General features: G+C 47.4%; 1 protein-coding gene across 3 annotated transcripts in view; it reads left to right on the top strand.

Annotated features, from left to right (window-relative positions):
- Positions 1-18924, top strand: part of SPOCK1 (SPARC (osteonectin), cwcv and kazal like domains proteoglycan 1) — a 600543-nt gene that overhangs the window by 320305 nt on the left and 261314 nt on the right. Inside the window, exon 1 of one of the 3 annotated variants that reach the window (XM_027607078.2) lies at positions 17323-17356. The exons of the other annotated variants lie outside the window; for them this stretch is intronic. Within the exon in view, the coding sequence (XP_027462879.1) occupies positions 17338-17356 (19 nt within the window). The 5' untranslated portion in view covers positions 17323-17337. Of the gene's footprint in view, positions 1-17322; positions 17357-18924 lie in introns of those variants that run through there. 3 annotated transcript variants of the gene reach the window in all.

The raw sequence follows: 18924 nt of genomic DNA, 5'->3' as shown, positions 1-18924 counted from the left end.
AGCAAGGGGAGGGGCAGAGGGAGAGAGAGAATCCCAAGTAGACTCCGCATGGAGCGCAGAGCCAGACATGGGGCTGGATCTCATGACCCTGAGACTATGACCTGAGCCAAAATCAAGAGTCAGATACTTAACCGACTGAGCCACCCAGGTGTCCCCATATCCTGGTTTTTCTTAACGGGAGGGATACCCATCTAAGCAGATGTGATTTTGCTGTCCCTGTTACTGTGGCTGTTGTTTTCATTGTAGCAGCGTGTTAATTTAAGTGAGTCATTTTAACAGAGAACAAGTGCAAAAATGCCTTAAAAGCATGGAAAATAAATCAAACATCTTGATAATATACAAAATTGGGAGACTTTTTACATGAATTTCATTTGCATGTTACTCTTTTCTACTTTGTGACACAGCTGCGGATTCCACATGGGGACTGGCAACACTGACTTACTGGCTCACTCCGTTACTTGCTCCCTTATTTTCCTAGGTACCTGCTGTGTGCTGGTCCCTCTGCAAGGTGCGGGGGGTGCTGGAGAGAACCTGACTCAGTCCTGGCTTTCAGTGTCCTCACAGTTTGAGAGTGGAGACTGTGACTAAGTCTCATAATGACAGTAGGAGGCAGTAGATTCACAGTGGGTAGGAGACTAGATTTAGGTGTCAGCCCTCCATGACCTTGGCCAAATGACTTACATATATCCTTTGTGGCTTAGTTTATTCATCTGTAAATTAGGGGTAAAAATAGTACCAACTTCATAGGGTTCCTTGAGGATTAAGTGATGCTAATCCGTGGCACCTGGTCATGACCAGAAAATGATGATCCCTCCAATAAATGCTCAGACATGTGCCACAGAGAATGACTCACAGTGCATCTGGGGACATGCCACCAGGCAGGGCAGCTCGAGGGAAAGAGTCACTTGTGTATCCAGAGGAGAAAGATGGGAAGGGCATTTTCTTTTTCTGCAGAACTTGACAGAATAGTGCTTTTGAGGAATGTGGACTTGTTGGTATGGGATATGTAGGGCGTGATTTTGAAGTCATCTGATGCTGCTCTGTGCTGCTGTCTTTGTACCCCTCTTTCTCTGTCCCCCTAAACCGTGGCATGTGAGGTTATCTGCCATGAACCAGACGGGGAGCTCATCCAGGGCTGGGACCCTTGCTTCCTAAGCACTTATCACAGGGCCCCGTGCTTGACAGACATTTGTTGAATGAATGAATGAATGAATATGTGCTAAGATCATGATGAGGTGTAGAATGTTAAGTAAAGGCACTGTGCCAGTTACTGTTTTTCCACATCTATGTTTCTGGTAATAAGGTATATTTTTTCATGGAATTTGACCCGGGGTTTTGTTTGGCAGTATTTTGAGCTTCTATTCATTTGGAGAAGGAAAGGCATGATTCTTAATTGGTGTAATTTTACCTTCATGAATTCAGAAATGCAATTTCTAGAATAATGAGTTCTCCTTTTAGAAAGAAACGTAGATTTGCAGAAATGCCAATTCCTGGCTCATTAGGCCTGGCCTAGCTAGCTCTGGAGCTGCATGACTCTCCCTGGGGCTGGCCGAGTCAAATTTGGGGATCCTCTCACATTTTGCAGTCCCTGCTGCCCCCAATCAGCTCTACCTCTCACAAGTAAGAGTTAATATTTAATGAAAGGACCTTTGAGACTTCTACTGCCAGAATCCTGCTTGCTTACCATTCTGCAAATAATTTTGGATGAGTGGTTTTTATAATCTTACCATCATTATTCCTGTTCACACAAAGAACACAGTGTATTTATGTAAACAGGCCAGTGGACAAGTTGATGGGGTGATGATAGCATTTGCTGGGTGCAAATTTGTCAGTAGTCATCTATTTGGAGAGTTCCCAGGTGAGCTTGAAGGGGAGACAGCTTTGAATCAAGCAGGTTTCTTCTCACGTGCCTCCTTAAGATTCCTCCCACGCAGGGATTGCAAAGGGGGGGCGGTGCATTGGAGACAACCCTGAATTTTCTGACTGCCCCACCTGTGACCCCCTTGGAGGAGGCCGGGGCACTGCTTTTTTCCTTGTTGATGTGATTTTGGTCTTTCCATGCCTGCCCCTGCCCAGGCGTCTGATGGCTGGGGTCTTGTTCCTGACTTTGGGCAGTGCTGTCTGGGCTCCCCCATCCCTTCTTCTGATGTGGTATCAGATGAGGAGCACCTCCTGGGCCCGTCCGGGGCCACCTGTCCTGTGTGTGTCAGAGGTAGAGAAAGAGTCTGGCTGGCCCCTCTAGGACTTCATCCTGGGAGCTTGCTTCTGCTCTGTCCTGGGACGGAGACTCATGGCTCCTGCTTTAGATGTAGCTGAGTCACACAACTTGTCAGTTTTCCCTGCAAGGCTTGGAGAAAATTGAGTCCCTCCAGAAGGAATTAAATGAGTGGTGTTATGATTTTGTTTAATTCATGCGTTTTCTGGGATTCCCAGTTCAAATATTTGTTAGCTTGGAAAAAAAAAACCCACTAATTTCTCAGCTTTACCAATTACTTGTTTAAGTGAGAACAATGCTGTTGTGCAGTGGGCCATTAGTTGGATGACTTGTAATACCAGAGAACCACGTGTTAGGGCTGGACGTAAGACCTTCTCCTTCTGGAACTTGATGGCTTGGTCATCTTCTGCATATCCCTTCTGCTGTTGATCTCTGTTCCCTTAGAAAGGGCCCCGTCCTTTGTGCAGGGGGATGTCACCATCTGCTTGCTCGACTGGCCATTGAGAGAACAAGATTTGTGTTCCTCTTCTCATTAACAAGCTGTGTTACCTTAAACAAATCACATCCCTCTGACAGGTTTCAGTTTTCCCATGCAAAGATGATGATGAAGGTAAGGGATCAGGTTTCATCTTGAACCCCGACAAGTTAGAAATGGATCTGGGGTCATAAGTCAGTGGAGAAGGAATCTGTGATCGATTAGTGATGTCTGGCACAGGTAAGGAAAGGGTGAGTGGTGGCATCCCTCAGGAGGGTACTGCCAGAGCCCCTTCTATTTGTGATGTTCCCCCTGTGTATAGTGGCATTGAAGCCATAGGATAGTACCTGTATGATGGGACAGCATAGACGGTAGGAGTGGGGGTGGACCCTTCCACCTGGTGTATCCCAGCTCCCCCGTGGATGAGCTCTGACACATCAGATGATTTACTTAACCTCTCTTAGCTGTGCTTTCCTCATCAGCAAAAGGGAAATGCTATAGTCCCTACCTCAGAGGAAGGTTATGAGGATTGGGTCAGGTGTTTTAAGGACTTTGCGTAGCAGGTGATCAATAACAATGTGGTTGAGGTGTTAGTACTGATAGAAGAATTACGGCCAGTACTTTCTCCCGTACCAGTGGCTGACCGCCAGACAGCCCTTGTTTCTGCATCACAGAGGATCTGCCCACGTCACGGTTGTGAATGAGGACTTCGGAGCAGTGCAGAGGTAGGTTATGGCCCAATCCTGGCAGGAAATCCCATTTTTACAGTCACTTGTGAGCTAGAAGCCAAGTTTTTATAGATGGGAATATCTGTAAACCTTAGGCCTGGGTGGTGGAGGGTGTTGTCTGAGGTTACTGGGTGAGATGAGGGCAAGGTGGATTCTATCCTGAAATTCTAGCATGTCCTTGACCTCTGTCTCTCTCCCATGGGCTGATAGCTGCCCAGCCTGGTGGCCCCTGCCAGGAGGGGAGATGCTGCTCAGTGGGTTGGGTGCTCAGTCAGGGCTCTCACAGTGATTGGCTCTGGGGAGCGATTTGAAGGGAAGCCAGGTGCTGCTTTGTAGTCATTGGAAGCATATTTATTTATTCATTATGTTTGAGAAGAGCCTCTAGTACCGGAAAGAAATGCTTCAGTCAACTGAGTTTTATTTTCTTTGTCGGTTTATCTTGATTCCCTGTGGCTTCCTATAGGCTTCCTGTCATTTCTCCCTTCCCAGCCTCATCTCAGCTCCATTCCTGCAGAATGAGGCCCTCAGAGTCTTGCCTCCCTCCCTCTGGACTCCCTTTCCCTGACCTCAAGCCTCCAGACTCCTGCCTGATGCCTCTTCTCAAAACATGCCTCTGACCACAGCATGACTCTGATTAAAATTTGGCCCCCACGGCCTCCTCAGTCTCCTGCAACAGGCCCTAGGACAGCCCGTCCTGAGCTCCACTCCCCAGGCCTTTGCCTGTACCCCCTCTCCCCTTGGAGCACCTTTTCCCATCCTCTCCTTTACTTGTGGTTTCCTTTTATCTGGAAAGACAGTCCACATGTCACCATTCTGAAGGCTTCCCCAAAGATGGCTTCATAACCTCCTCATCCTTGACCCTTGACCCCTCCAGGCAGAATTGGGCTGGGCTTTGGTCTCCTGGACTCCTTGCTCTTGTTCCTTACTTGTTTCTTTTACTGAAGTATTCCTTAAAGGAAATAATGCTGTATTGTGCAATTCTTTAATCCCTCTCACTAGCGTAGTGCCTTCCTGGAGCAAGTATTGAATCCATGTCTGAAGGTCCAACTATAAACATCTGATTATCTTGGGGTCCTTGTGAGATCGTGTCAATTAGGGTCTGCATCTGAGAGCTGAGAATACAGAGGCCAGAGAGGCTAAGTTGTCTACAAGCCTGGCTAGTCATTGATAGGGTCGGGATTTGAATACGGGGTACGAGATTTCAGATCCCCTGCCTCTTAGGCTGTGGTGAATGAAAGTCACAAATGGTGACCGGTCTTTGTCCAAGGTGGTCTTCACTCGCCAGATGCATTGCCTGTCTGAGTCCTTGTCGTTGAGGATCTACCATCTCAGTGCCCCATCCCCCGCTATGCCCTGGATTGGGCCTCTGCTCTGCCACTTTTTGACCTTGGGCCAGATGCTGAGCTCTTTAAATGGCAATTTCTTTATCGCTAGAATAGGTAGTTTTATGTTTCGAACAACTTGTAACTAGCCTAATGTCTGGGGTTTCACTTACAAATGAACCCTCATGCACCAGATCAGAAATGTGCAGTCTCCCCAGAGATTCTCTGTGGCTTCTGTATCTGCAAAGTTTTACTAACTGGAGCCTTAGAGAACTGCCTACCATACCACCCCATGGTGGAGAAACGGGAGCCATATGGTTGGGAGGTGTGGGGGTGTGGCCTGAAGCAGCCTTCCACAAACCTTACATCCCTTTGAAGTCTTAGGTTTCATCTTTAAAAATACATACGCATTTTGAATTCTTTGTCTTAATCTGTCAGTGTTTATCTTGGTATGAAAATAGATGAAATGACCACCCACTATAATCTATCTGCATTCCACAGTGGAATGCTCTAGTTTCCACTGCACACTAGCTCTGGTGGGGCTCTAGCTTTCTCTCTTGTCCCGGAGCGCTTGGTTGATGTGAGTCCTCTCCAGGTGACTGGGGGAAGTTGGATCTTGGGGGGTCTCCAGAGCACGGTGTCCCTCCTGCTGACCAGGAGACCAGACCTTGCTGGAGGCTGAGTTCTCTCAGGGCATGAGGTTGCTTAGAGAAGACAGTTGGTGTCTTTATCCAGGGGAAAGCAGATTCTTGACATTAAGTTGGAAGAGATTTACTTGTTCTCTGTGGAGGTAAAAATAGGTTCCTCATGGGTCCTAGATGAGAAAGCCTATGAAAAGCTTGGTTCTTGGCACATAGTAAATGGTCAAAGATGTTTTGTCCCATTGAAATTGAAGACCTTGCCACCGATCCCTCCCAGCCCATATTTATCCATTACTTTCTATAGGCAAGGATTTGTCTTTCATTTGCAAGAATCATTGATTGTTGATGCTTTAGTACATGGTATTCCTTTGGTCTGCATCTAATTGAGGAGTAAATATTTATTTTTCCCTTGGATATGTTGAGTTTCCTTTCTTAAATGAGGAGTAGGACTTGCTAATTAAAATATGTATTTGCCTAGGAATGCAATATTTCTACAACAGAACGATCATGATTTAATGTGCTATAAATTTTGCTTCCTATCATCTCTTAATCAGATCCTGACTACTTTAAAAATTCAGCTCAAGTTCAGTCTCCTGATGTCCTCAGGCCCCACTAAGCTCTCCTTCCACCCTCGTTAGACCTCATCTTTGGGATCCTGAAACTGGCACTTGGCGTGTGAGGCATTGTTTTCGTTGACCTTTTTTATGCCTTTTTATTACTGTCTGTCCTAATTGGTGTGAGGGTGTAGACCACAGCTGTCAGTAAATGCTTAGTCAGTCGTTGAACTTTTTGTTGTTGTTGAGTGCCCAATGTGCAGAAAGTGTGCAGGACTCTGTGGGAATCATGGTGTGATAGATAAACATGATCTTTCTGAATGAAGGGTGAAACTGATGGCTCTATGAGGGGACGCTCAGCCCTCTAGAAACGACGGAAGTTTCTGGTATTGGAGCGGTCCTGACTGTGCTTGGGCGGTGGTGGTGTGGAGGGGCCTTGGGTGACTTTCACACAGTCCTGGGTTGGAATCCTAGCTCCACCACTTACCAGCTCTGTGATCTTGGCCAACGTTTCCTCTCTGACCTTGCGTTTTTTTCACTCATAAAATAGAAATAAAACTGATCTTTCCTTCATAGTTGGAAGAGATGAGGATAACAGAGTGCCTGGTTTATAGCAGTGAATACTAGTAATTTGTTAACTGTTTACTATCATTTCAAAATACATCTGTTCCTGTTCCTATTATATACGGTAGACTCTGGGCTACGTGATTTGCTAAGTATTGGGGAGTACGTGCATATGGTGACAAAGGTTCTTGCTCTTACTAAAGAGCTTTGGTAGCAGTTTTCTTGGTCTGAGTCATCTAGTGCTGGTATAAAATAAATGCTGATGTGAATGAGTGGTTGTATATTATACATGTGGCTTCCCACCCCCCCCGCCCCAGAATATTCTGTTGACATTATTACTGCTTTGAGATGAGGATGAGTTAAAATAATGGCACCAGAACAAGGTTTGGTCTGCCCTTGCTGCATCGAGAAACACCTCAGATGACAGAGGTCACCATCATTACAGTAAAAACCACTCCCCACCAGGTGTGTGTTGCACCCTCGAAATGGAGCCTTGCTCACACTCCCTGGAACAGGCACTGTTGCCCCATTTCACAGATGAGTAACTGGGGACCCGCCGAGGTTACTGATGTAGCTGAGGGTGTGTGGTCAATGAGAGGTGAAGGTAGGACTCGAACCAGGTTTCCTCCTTCCCTAATCTAGTCCTCTCCTGAGTACGGCACCTGAGAACTCAGAAGCAGGTGCTGGCCTCTCACCCACTTGTGTGACATGCCTTGCTCATCCATTTCCTCTTCTGCAAGATAAGAGCTAGGACCTATGTGATGGAGGTTTGGTGGAGATGAAATGACAGAATGTAATGGCTCTGTGCAGAGCGCAGCTCATAGATTCCGAACATGAGCCATTGGTGGTACGGGTGTCACTGTTGTACAGAGACTCTCGGGGGCCACCTGGGTGCAGAGCCTGTGTCTGCAACTTGTTGTGCATCCACAGGTTAGCTACCCATTCTGGCTAAGCCTCAGTGTCCTCCTGAGTAAAATGGGACAGTCATCATGTACACACGCAGTCTGAATAGCAGGTGCTCATGGAGGTTAGTGATCACTCTGACAGCGATGCTTGATGATTTTGGACTTCACCTCTCTTCCCTCATCCAAAACGAACCCCACGACTGTGTGCCTCAGACCAGCACCTTTTATGCTCTCTGACTCTTGAATTAACTGGCTCCTGCCTGATCCTGCAAGGACCCTCAGTGAGGTGCAGAGGCCATGGCCGGGCCTTGAAGCCAGGATTCATTGCCTGACCTCCCCCTGACCCGGCTCAGCACTCACCTCTCAAATGGTAGCAGCTAGAGTCTGGAAGGTCAAAGGCAGAGTATGGGGCTGTGGAGGTCTCCCTCGTCCCCGCACTTTCCTCCTTCAGCAGACTGTGGGCTGACCACCACCTGGAGCTGTTACCCATGTGCAAGACGCCAGGCCTCTGACCTCGTCCACTGAAGGGAAGCTCAGCTGCTGGGGAAGCAAATCTGGCAACACACATAATACGAGTTTAGGAAATGGTAGCAATGTAGTCCTAAAGGGCTAAGACTCCTTGCCCCTGGCTCAGGGCTTCTGTGTCAGTCGTGGATCAAACAGGTGACCACATGGTGCCTTTACCTGAGCACGATGAGATTGTTAATTAGGCACCAGGCAAGCCATTCAGGCCAAGGTTGATGACGGGGTCCGGCAGCCTCCTTGCTGAACCCGCACAGTGCCTGGCCCCGAGTGTATGTTCAGTATATCATTGTTGCGTTGAAGAAAATGAACCCTGAAAGATTGTTGTTCGAAGGGATGCTAGGAAATGCATCATCATCATTGCATTTGCTACAGTTAGTTTATTGCATCCCTACTCCATGCCAGGCACCATGACAAACACTTCCTGTGAACTCTCCCTGATTCTTAGCAACACCCCTACTGAGGTGAGCACATCCTCACTCTCGTCCCCACACTCACACCTGGGGGACTCGGTCTCAGGTGCGGAGAGACTTGACCAAGGTCACACAGCTCAAGGTAGCTGAGGTGGAAATCAGAGATGTATTTAACTAGGAAGACCTTGCTCTTAATGAATATGCTGAAATGTGACCCGGGGTAATGGGACCTCATGTGTAGGGGTGATAGTCCCTTACATCTCTGGGCCTCGCTTTCCTTATCTTTGAAGAAATAGTGCAGAGCTGGGGCTCAGAAGGTCCCTTCCAGAGCTGTCATGCTTGGTCTGCTTTGCCTCTGGGCTTCCGGTGTGCCCGGGACGGGGCTGAGCTCACGTCACTGCTGCGGAGGCTCTCCGGTGTGAAGGGAACTGCACTTCCACGTCGCTTTGGCTCACTGGCAAGAATCCTAGTGAGTGGGCTTGGAAACAGAGTACTCAGGGAAATAGAAGGTAAATAGAAGGTAGAATGAGCCCACTCTCCAGTCACACCACGCAGGCCAGGCTTATCGGCCGGTCTGGGTCTGGATATCTCTTAAGTGGCCTGAAATGGGACTGGGGGAGTACAAATAAGGCAATGAGGAGGTGAGAGCCGTAACATGGAGCCCCGGGCACCTCTCCCCCGCCTCCTCCCCCCGCTGCTCCTGGGCACCTCACCCAGTGGTTGACTCACGTCGAAGAGCAAAGCTCTGGGACTCTTGGTGAGGACTTAACCAGCTAAAGGCTGGCCTTACCTCCCCAAAGGCCCCCTCCTCCCAGACTGGGTGCCAGCCTGTATCATAACTGAGTCTTAGATCCGCTTTCCTCTCCTGCACCTCCCTGAGATCCTAAACAGAGCTGCTGGGAGGCTCCAAAGAAGAGAATGACACAACTCTTAAAACTGATCATTTGAAAGTGTTTCAGAAATAAGTGCAAATGGCTCAGTGTTAATTCTCCAAAAATTAAGATGGGATAATGCTGCCAGAATCCCCTGGTGAAGTCGTGTCCTCAGCCTTGAAAGTAACGGGAAAGCTGGGGACCGTGTCTTTAGATCATCCCATTTTCAGTGTTTCTTTGAGATGAAGTAAGAGAAAACTTGGCTCAGTTGCTATTGCATGTGTGTGTGTGTGTGTGTGCGTGTGTATGCGCGCGCGCGCGCGTGAAAGAAGAAGGGAACTGTACACAACATGGAATGAAATTGAAACTCACTTAACTGATATTATACACCTGGCATCTCGCATCACTCTGCTTAATTGTCCTATGTATAACAAGGTGGAAGTGTCACCTGAAAATGCTGTGGAGTTGGAAATGCATGGAGAAAAACCGGCTGGCTACCCTGGATCATAGATTTGGTTCCAAGCTCTTTCGGTTCCTGGCTTTGTAACAAAAAATCGATATCAACTCTCACTGGGTTGGCAAGTACACAAGTTTGAAAAGGCTACAGTGGAACATTGAAATTCGTAAAAGTGCTTGAGTCTTAATGCCCAAGAACATAAAATATGGATTTATGGCATTTAGTGTTTGGAAGAGTTCATATTTGCCTGCATTTCTTGTGGTTTCTTGTTTGTGTACAAAATGTATCATATGCATCTTTTAAAACTTGATCCCCGTGATTGCATGCTCACTGACCACACGAATCAATTTTTCACCTTCTAATATAACTTTCCTGGACATTCTCAGGCTGGAAGGTGGGCTGCTTGTTTTGTATCTCATGACTGACACTGGGTTGAACTCTCAGGGGGCCCATCATGGAAGCAAAGTACAGTCCTGCAATATGTGGTTCCTCTGATTCAGTCAAGCCCGGTATTTTCTCATCTGTCACGCAAGCCACTCTTGTGGTTCTGGGCTCCACAGTTTATGAAAATGGTTTCACGTTTGCCGCTGATGGTAATGTTGTCTGCTTCCAACTTTGGGGAGGATATTTACAGTGTTTCTATCAGTCTGAGTCTTATCAGGGCAAAATCAAAGTACCTCCATATCTGCTTTTAGAAGCAATTCATGTAGAGTGCGCGGGTCATGCCATGCTGGCTGTGATGCGGCCTGGCTATTTAGGGCTTTGGCAGCCTTAATAGCTTTGAATTACCTAATGGAAAATATATTTTGGAAATAGGAAATAGTAAGCACTTTTTTTGAGTAATTCTTACCATGGTGTGGGATTTGATAGTCAACAGGAGAAAAAGTTGTTGATTCCACGTTTGGGAGATGACATAGGTTTTTTTTTTGTTGTTGTTGTTGTTGTTGTTGTTTTAAACTGGCTCATCGGGTTGAAGGGAGGAAATACTATGCTCTTCGGATTTTCAGGACAACCTTATGAAATCAATATTATCACCCCCGGTTTGTGAATGAGGGAGTGGAGGTGGGAGGGTCAGGGAACTCGGGAAGGGAGGCTGGACCTCACGCTTGGGCAGAACCACCTCCACCAGTGGAATTCTGTGTGGTTCTGTTTCACATAGAGAAGAGGCTTTCTGGATGGCATAGTTCTGTTGGGGAAGCCGAACGGAGTGTCTCCCACCTTTGGGTGTGTGACCTGGAAGTTGTCTCCACCCCTCTTGAGCTTCATCTCTGCATCTCATGAAAATGGGGACAGTATCCCCAAATGACATGGTTGTCCATATTAATGATACTAGGATAGGACAAAATTATTACTAGGGCCATGTCCAGGGAGCTCCATGCTCTCCTCGCTACCAAAGAGAACGCTGTAATTGCTGACCCCATTTTTTTCTCCCCACCCCCTTCTTTGTAAATAGAGGGGAAATGTTTTCCTGGTGGGAAGAGAGGCTAAGCCAGTCAAATAATTAGGGGCAAAGAAATAAGAGACATTTAGATGGAGAGTGAATGAGGGATTTTGGGGGCGTGCACTTAATGAGGCCAGCTCTACTTTGGGAAGAAGAATCAGTGGGGGAGAGGAAGGGGTTTTGATCAAAGTTGCGGGGACTGTATATTTAGATCCTTTCGAATGCCATTTGGAGACATTTGAGGATGAAATTCCTTTTTTAAAGTTAAATGAATGAGCTGTGCTCTGATTTTGAGCCATGCAGGACTTCAGATTCATCGAGTATGGTAACAGCTAAAAATAATAATTGCAGGAGTAAATCACAGCAACCACAGTCAACATTTCTGGAGCCTATGCTGGGCAGGCCCGGGGCTGAGCCCTTCAGGTGTGTCATCACATTGGATCCCCCGACAGCCCCAGGAAGCATCTAGCACAGGGCCCAGCACTGCTCTTGTGCCCCCTTTCCTCCGCCCAGAGTCACAGCCGGGTTAGCCGCTGCCTCCCCTTCCCTGCCCCTGCCGCAGGCTGTCGGTCCCCTGGCCCGCGGGTGAGGCCTCCCCTGACCATCTCACGCTGGGCCAGTAGGAACCCAGGTGACCGGTTGGGCTGTGCACGAGCAGCCAGGGCAAACCCAGGGCCGGTCTGCACTGGAGTGGCACAGCCAAAGCCTAGACCTCTTCCCTGACAGTTAAAAACAATTTTGATCGAAAAGACCATGAAGGAAATCGATGTGCACCTGTAAATCATTTACTCACCATCCCTTATACTTGTAAATCAAGAGAATGCTGGAGCTGGTGTTGGGGTTCCAATTTAGAATAGGCCCCGTTGGAAGGGCTCTCTGCTTGTGGGCCTGCCCCTGGCCTGCAGGGGCCATTCCTGGGGAGTGTGGGACGGCAGTGGCCTGGGCAGAAGGACAGGCGTGGAACGGGCTCGCCAACAGGCCCCTCAGTGTTCTCAAGCTGGACGCCAGAGAACCTGGACGAGAGGGGACTGAATCTGAGATCAGTGTCACTTAGGACAAAGGACTATACGTGTGAAAATACATAACGTCGAGGGACAACGTGCCGTATTCTCCCGTTCCTGACAGGCTGGTAAGGTGCGGCTCAGACCGTGGCCTCTACAGTCCCCTCGCTGGGTTCCTATCTGGTCTCTGACACTTACTAGGTGTTGTGTCCCTTAGCAAAGTTCTTTAATTCCTTGTTCTCAGTTTCCTCACTTTTGAAACGGGGTTAATTGCCCTACCTTGATGGGGGCATTTGAGAATTAAATACAACAACCCAAGTATATTACAGAAGATGTTGCCTGACATATAGTTAATGCTTAATAAATGGCAGCTCTGATGATATTTATATGACGTTTCTCTTGCTTATGTTAATTATCCTGGTTGTAACACAGTAAAAGCAATTTTAACTTGTTGGATTATATTAGCATTTCCTGATCGTGTCTGTTAACTTCCATATCATCACAGCTCAGGAAGCCATTGGGTTAGACAGGTGATGGAATAATGTCTCGCAGTTTGGCTTTTCCAGGTAGCAGGGACTCTTGCAAGCATCTTGCTGTGTTTGCCAGGCCCGTGCAGTTTTTGGAAGGCCTTGTGGGGACACACGGCAGAGCTCACTGTGGGCCTTCTGGGGGAGGGGGGAAGGTAGGAGCCCCCGTGCGAGAAGCTTCAGGTGCTGGACCAGATTTCTCAGGGCATTCCAAGGGCTTTGTGTTTGCCTTCTCAGGAACCCCTTTCTTGAAACTCACCCTAACGATGCTCTGACTTAGGGGTTCTTAATTGGCTCCTTGGAATCTGTCGCCATCTGGCAGCCTTAACAAGGATGTTCAGTGGGTTTTTGAACACCACCAGTGGTTTCCTCTAGAGATACTGAAAAAGATGGTACATGCTGAATTTTCTCTCCCATTGCCGTGAGGCAGATCGTGGTGAGGTTGGGTGTGTGTTTTCTGTCTGCCTGCCTGGGTCCTCGTCCCCGCTTCGCCTGTAGAATAGTTGACCTTGGGCGCTGTGCGTTAACCTCTCTGGGCATGTCGGTGTTCTCTTCTGTCCAGTGGTGCCTCTGACAGTGCCCGTGTCTTGGGGGCGCCGGGGAGGCCCGGATGAGTGAGAACCACACCAGACACATGTGAGTGCGCTGCAGAGCTTATGTACGAGCGATCTGTTTCCTCTAATGTCACTGTGTCTCTTTCCAGAGACAAGCTGGGCCGGCCGGGCACAGAGATGGTACTCACTCCGTGTCTGGCGAGCCCGTGAGGAGTGATGTTTGGCCTTCAGCAATGGCTGTGACCGGAGGAGCATCTTCCCTAAAACGGAGGTCAGGAAGCCATGTGGGCAGGTCCAGTTGCCACCCCGTTCCTGCTCTCCCTCCCCTGCCCCGTCGCGGGGGGCTCATCATTGCCAAAGCCTGAGCTCCTTCGTGTCATGGAGTCCTAGACATGAAAGCCCCTGCCAGCTGTGCAGCTCAGTCTCTTGTTTCCTGTGCCCCGTTGACTAGTCCCTGCTTTTGAATGCATTCAGGGCTGGGGACCTCACTACTCACAAGGCAGGCAACTCTCTGAGACAAGGGTGCCTTCCTGTCCCTGAGATGTGTAGGCTCCCCCACAGCATCCCCTCATGTGGGTTTGCTCTTTTCCTTGCAATTATGCAGAATAAAACCCAGACCTCCCTCTGCCCCATCACAACCCTCAAAGAATTCAGATTGGGCCAAGTTAGTGCTTGTGCGGAGTATGGTGCTAAGTGCAGGCAGCCTGGTGGTGAAGGAAAGAGGACACCCCAATCGTTCTTGGAAAGCCTGCAGGCAGAGTGGAGAGACCCAGGTCAAAAAGCCAAAGTGGAATTAAATTCGAGAAAACTGTTGTGAAATAAAAACAAACAAAAACAAGTGGAGTACTGTGAGAGGAATAGATCATCTTCTTCCGAGTCTTGGATTCTCTCTTCTTAGGAGGGAATGTTTCAGCTCTATCTTGTTGGCCAGGAGGGAGGCAGCAAGGGAGACACCGGTCTTGTAGAGGAAGCAACCTGTGCCTGGGGCCCAGGGCTGGGAACCGGCTGAGTGTGTTTGAGGAATGGAGGCGGTGCTCTGAGAACACAGAGTGAGAGACCGTGGGGGCAGATGAGCTTGCATGGGTCGGCAGAGGCCTGTTGGGATTTGGGCTTTACTACCAAGGCAGTAGGGAGCCCTGAGAGGGTGTTAAACAGACTCTGGCTGTAGGATGGAGACTGGATTTGGGGAGACTGGGTAGTGACAGAAGGTAAGGAGTGGGAGGCAGGGTTCATTGCCGTATTGCTGGCGAGTAGACAGATGATGGCCCTGGGACGGAGCCCTGGGTGTGCGGGCGGGGGGGAGAATTGGGGATATGTTTTAAAGGCAGAGTCTATGGTACAGCCTGATGGGTTGAGAAATGAGAGAAGAGAGGTGACATCAAGGGTGGCTCCTAGATTTCTACCTTAGCTGTGACTTGGGGGATGGTGCCATTTATTGATGACACGTGGAAGCCAATCAGTACGTTTCCCTTTTGTCAGTCTGCTGCCTTGCTTCTCTGGGAGAAAATGCAGGCTAGGGATTTCTCCCAGTCACAGTGAGGGATGCATGAAGGTCTGAAGGTCTTGTTGGATCAAGTTTATAAAAATCTCTGCCTTTTTTTTTTTTTTTTTTTTTGCAGCTCTTTTCAAAACTGTTATGCTACTGGCTGGGCATTACTAATGATTTTACAGATAAAATTAAAAATATTAGCATCTGACATTTATCAAGCCAGTGCTACAGACTTGGTAGGCATATTAATTGGTGCCTTATCAGGAGTCAAGAGAAAAGGGTAATTATTTCCATTTTACAGAGGAACAAACCAAGGCTTTGGTTGGTTCATTAACCGTCCAAGGCCACCAAAGCAAACGCATAGTCCAGGATTGAAATCCAGATCTGTCAGCATCCAGAGCCTAGGCTTTTACCCAATAGGCAGACTTATTTCCCATGTTGCCTGAGTTTGATGTTCTGGAAGAATTCAACATCCCCCCTCTCTTGGGAAGGGGGAGGCACATCTTTAATCCACATTACTTAAGGGGGATTTTCCATAATGTCCCTCCAGTTAGCCTGATTAATTTTTGAAGGAGAGACAGTTGGGCAAGAATGACATCACTCCTGATGTGAGTAGTTTCTTGTTTACACATGCAACGTTAGAAAGCACCATGTAAATCAAAAAGGTGTGAGCCAGGTAGAGTAAATAATTTTTGTTGACGACTTGGTGAGATACTTTAAATTCATTTAAGCAGCATCGTATGCAAAAGTCTTAAGGATTAGAGAAGAGAGAATGATTTTCTCATTTAGCTAAAGCATGCATTACCCTTCAGGTAAACATGGTAATGCCATCCTGAGGAAAAAAGGGTAAATAGCAGTAATGATAAGGAAATCATACGCTGAACATCAGCAATTAGAAGCAGCTCCCGGGACTTCCCTAGGGAGGAAACGAGAAGATGCTCAGGCCTGGGATCCTTTTATTGCTCTTTTTTTACTTCAAGAGTAAATCTCCTGCAGTTTGCCTCGCCACCTTGATTTTGGGAAATGTTCTCCTCCGAGGCAGGGGAGCGATAGTGAGTCTGTCATTTATGGTACTAGATTAGCCACCACGTGCCCTCCATCATGGGGCCGAGCAATGACTCGGGGTCACCAGATCATTCCTGGACTGTCAGTGGTCAAGACCAGGAAAGTGTTCAAAGTTTATCAGCCGTGTCCAGGGTGTTAGTTACAAAATTTGGGGAATAAAAAACAGAATGTTATCAGTTAGTTATTTGTTAAACCAAGGTAATCATTAGCCTAAATGAAGTTTCCATTTAGGGTAATGTACTCATTAGGCATAAAATGGCTCGAAAAGCTTAACTATCATCATTTCTTAGAATAACTCAAACCTTGGTTGAGGTGGTTGACTTTCACCCTTGTGCAACAAGCAATCAGCATTTAATTAGTCGAGCACTTTGATTTGTTGATTAGGGTGCATTCAGGACGTGAATATGGATGACGTTCTTTAAGCAAGATCAGCCTTTGCTTTTCTGAAACTACTTGTCCAGTGAGTTTCAAAGCCTCACAATGAATATGGATGTTAGTGATTATTTATAGAATAACTCTTCTGTTCCCATCCTTAGCCTTTACAGAGTTATTTTTGAGTTTACTGTGACCTGATTTTTAATTCAAGGAAAAGAATGCTTTGTTATTTTTCTTTGCTGAATCTGAGCTTCTCACATGAAGGCGGTGTCTCAGCCTGTGAACGTCTAACTTATTTACAAATGGAGGAAATTATTTTTGAACTCAAATCAAGCCTCTAAGTGTTGTTCAACACAGTTGTTACTCACTGCTTCTCCTGGAGGCATTTCTGTATGCTGGGAACACCAAGAAATTGATGTGTCATGTACATTTGTGTATGTATACTCTTGTCTGCATCTGTATCAGGAGGCATAAAATCAGGTCTCAAGTGGAGCTGAATCCCAGCTCATCCTAAGCTGGAGTCTGGCTTCTCTGGTTTGTCACACTGCCTGATGCCTTCTGGTTTTCTCTCTGATTCCCAGTACAAGAACAGCAGTGAGACAGAAGTGTCTGTTAGCAGTATATTCACATGATAGGTACTTTGTCCAGACGGTGTACGAACAGACAACCGTACCTTCCCTCCCTGCTTCTTTCTTCATTTCACTTTGTTCTCTTCACAATTCTGTGACTTGCTTTTCCTGTGTTGTGATGGGAAGTCCTGCAGATTTGCCGCTGCCTCACGCGTCTGGGCCGTCATTAGAGGCTGAGTCATAAGAACGGGATCAGGATTATTTCGAAATGCTTGCATCTGGTGACACAGCCACGTTCTGCTCACATGACTGGCAGCGTATTGTGCCTGGAAGCCTTGAGCGCCCTGGGGCGTTGGGGTGTTCAGGAGATGTTGTAGAAGCTGTGGGCGGGGAGCTGGCCCCCGGGAGCCATGTCAGGGACCTCAGTTGTGTTGAGAGGTGTGTGTGGCCTCCTGTGATGCAGAGAGAGAAAAGAGAAAGAGAGAGAGGAGGGGGAGGGGCAGTGGGAGAGAGAGAGTCTCATGCCGACGCCACGCCCAGCATGGAGCCCGACCTGGGGCTCCACCTCATGACCTTGAGATCATGACCTGAGCTGAAATCAGGAGTCAGATGCTTAACTACCTGAGGCACCCAGGCACCCCTCCTGGGATGCAGTTTCCATCTATATGTGAGTCACATGGGTTTTCTCTCTTTGTTTTCCCATCTATGGAATGGACCTGGCTTTATTTATAACACAGCTTCTTTAGAGCTGAGGGAGAGTCGATGGTAGGAAAAATGAGAAAAAGGAGAGAGAGAGAGAGAGAGAGAGACAGTGTGTACCATTTACCATCATAGTCTTTATCCAAATTGGGATTAAGCAGCCTTTCTCAAGGGGGTACAGAGTTACCTTTTTTCTCCCTTTCCATTTTTCTAGGGAAAAGCTTGTATTGCCTTACTTGTCCAAATGAAGTGTGCACATGAGGTATTTTCAAATGTTAACATTGCTCTTGGCACCAGGGCCTGGATTATATCCCAAATGTGGCATCTCTGGGACTTAGTTAATAAGATTCTGTTTATATCAGCAGGAAGAATATTAAAATTCTCCCAAAACAGCTTGAAATGTTACAGTGGCTTTGTTTCTGAGGTATAACAGAAATGAAGCACATTATTAATTTAGAAACAGCTAGGTGGAGCCGCCTTCCACCCCCCTTAGAATTAAGTGATGAGAATGGGCATTTGTGAAATTGACTGAGTGCTCTTTGGGGGATGCTTATTAAAATCCTAACATCATTCCAGAGTTTTGTAGCACAGTCATTATTGGCTGTAATCTTATTAGGACTGTTTTGTTTTGTAATCACCGTTTCGTCTGTGGGGCCCCTACAAGAGCACCTTATTTCTCTGCTGGTCCAGCCGTCCTGGTCTCTTTTGTTCTGATGAATTAATACCTCTTCTTCCTTTCAGTCAGATCGGTCACTCGCTCTCTCACTTGGTGTTGGGCATTGTCTTGCTGATGTCTTTTTCCCTTTCTGGGCCAACTCAAGAAGACAGTTGCCTTGAGGTTCACATCGTTCTCCCTTTAATTTTTTTCCAGAAAAACTACATTCTAAAGATGCCAGGGGACAGAGGCCCTGCTGCATGGTAAAGCAGAACAGGGCTTGATAAATAGATCCAGTTTTGATCCATAGTGTTACCATCTTAACCCCTCATTTCCTATTCACAGTGTTGTATACAGAGACCCCCTGACATCTTCAGTTCTAGGTTGAAATTCTGAGCTGGGGAGGCTTTCTGATGACTCTGCTTCCTTGTTTGTCAAAGAGGGATTTGTTGATCCATCCATATAGTCATCCATTTGTGCATTGAGTAGCTAAGAGCCTACTATGTGCCAAACACTGTTGGGGATCTATGCGTATTGCAGTAAACAGACAGAAATGCCTGTCTTCGTGGGGCTTAGTTTCTGGTGAGGGGGGCAGTCAAGAATCAAGCTTATTAAGTAAAATGTAGAGTCTGTTCAGTGTAAGTGCCAAAGAAACAAATAAGGCAGGGAAAGAGAGTGCGAAGTGGAGAGTTGCTATTTTATTTTGGGAGAACTGACATTCCATTAGGACCAGGGAAGGCCTCCTGGAGAAGGTGACGATGAGGAAAATGCTGACAGAAGTGGAATTGTGTGCAAGGACCACTGGGGAGGAAGGGGGTGGGCAGCAGGGACGAAGCCCCAGAGGAGGGGTGTGCCCATCTTGTCTGGGGAATGGCAGGGGC

This window comes from Zalophus californianus, chromosome 5 (assembly GCF_009762305.2).
Source record: "Zalophus californianus isolate mZalCal1 chromosome 5, mZalCal1.pri.v2, whole genome shotgun sequence".
Classification (NCBI taxonomy): Eukaryota; Metazoa; Chordata; class Mammalia; order Carnivora; family Otariidae; genus Zalophus; species Zalophus californianus.
The sequence above is the reverse complement of the archived record's forward strand: the minus strand, read 5'-3'. Positions and strand labels throughout refer to the sequence as shown.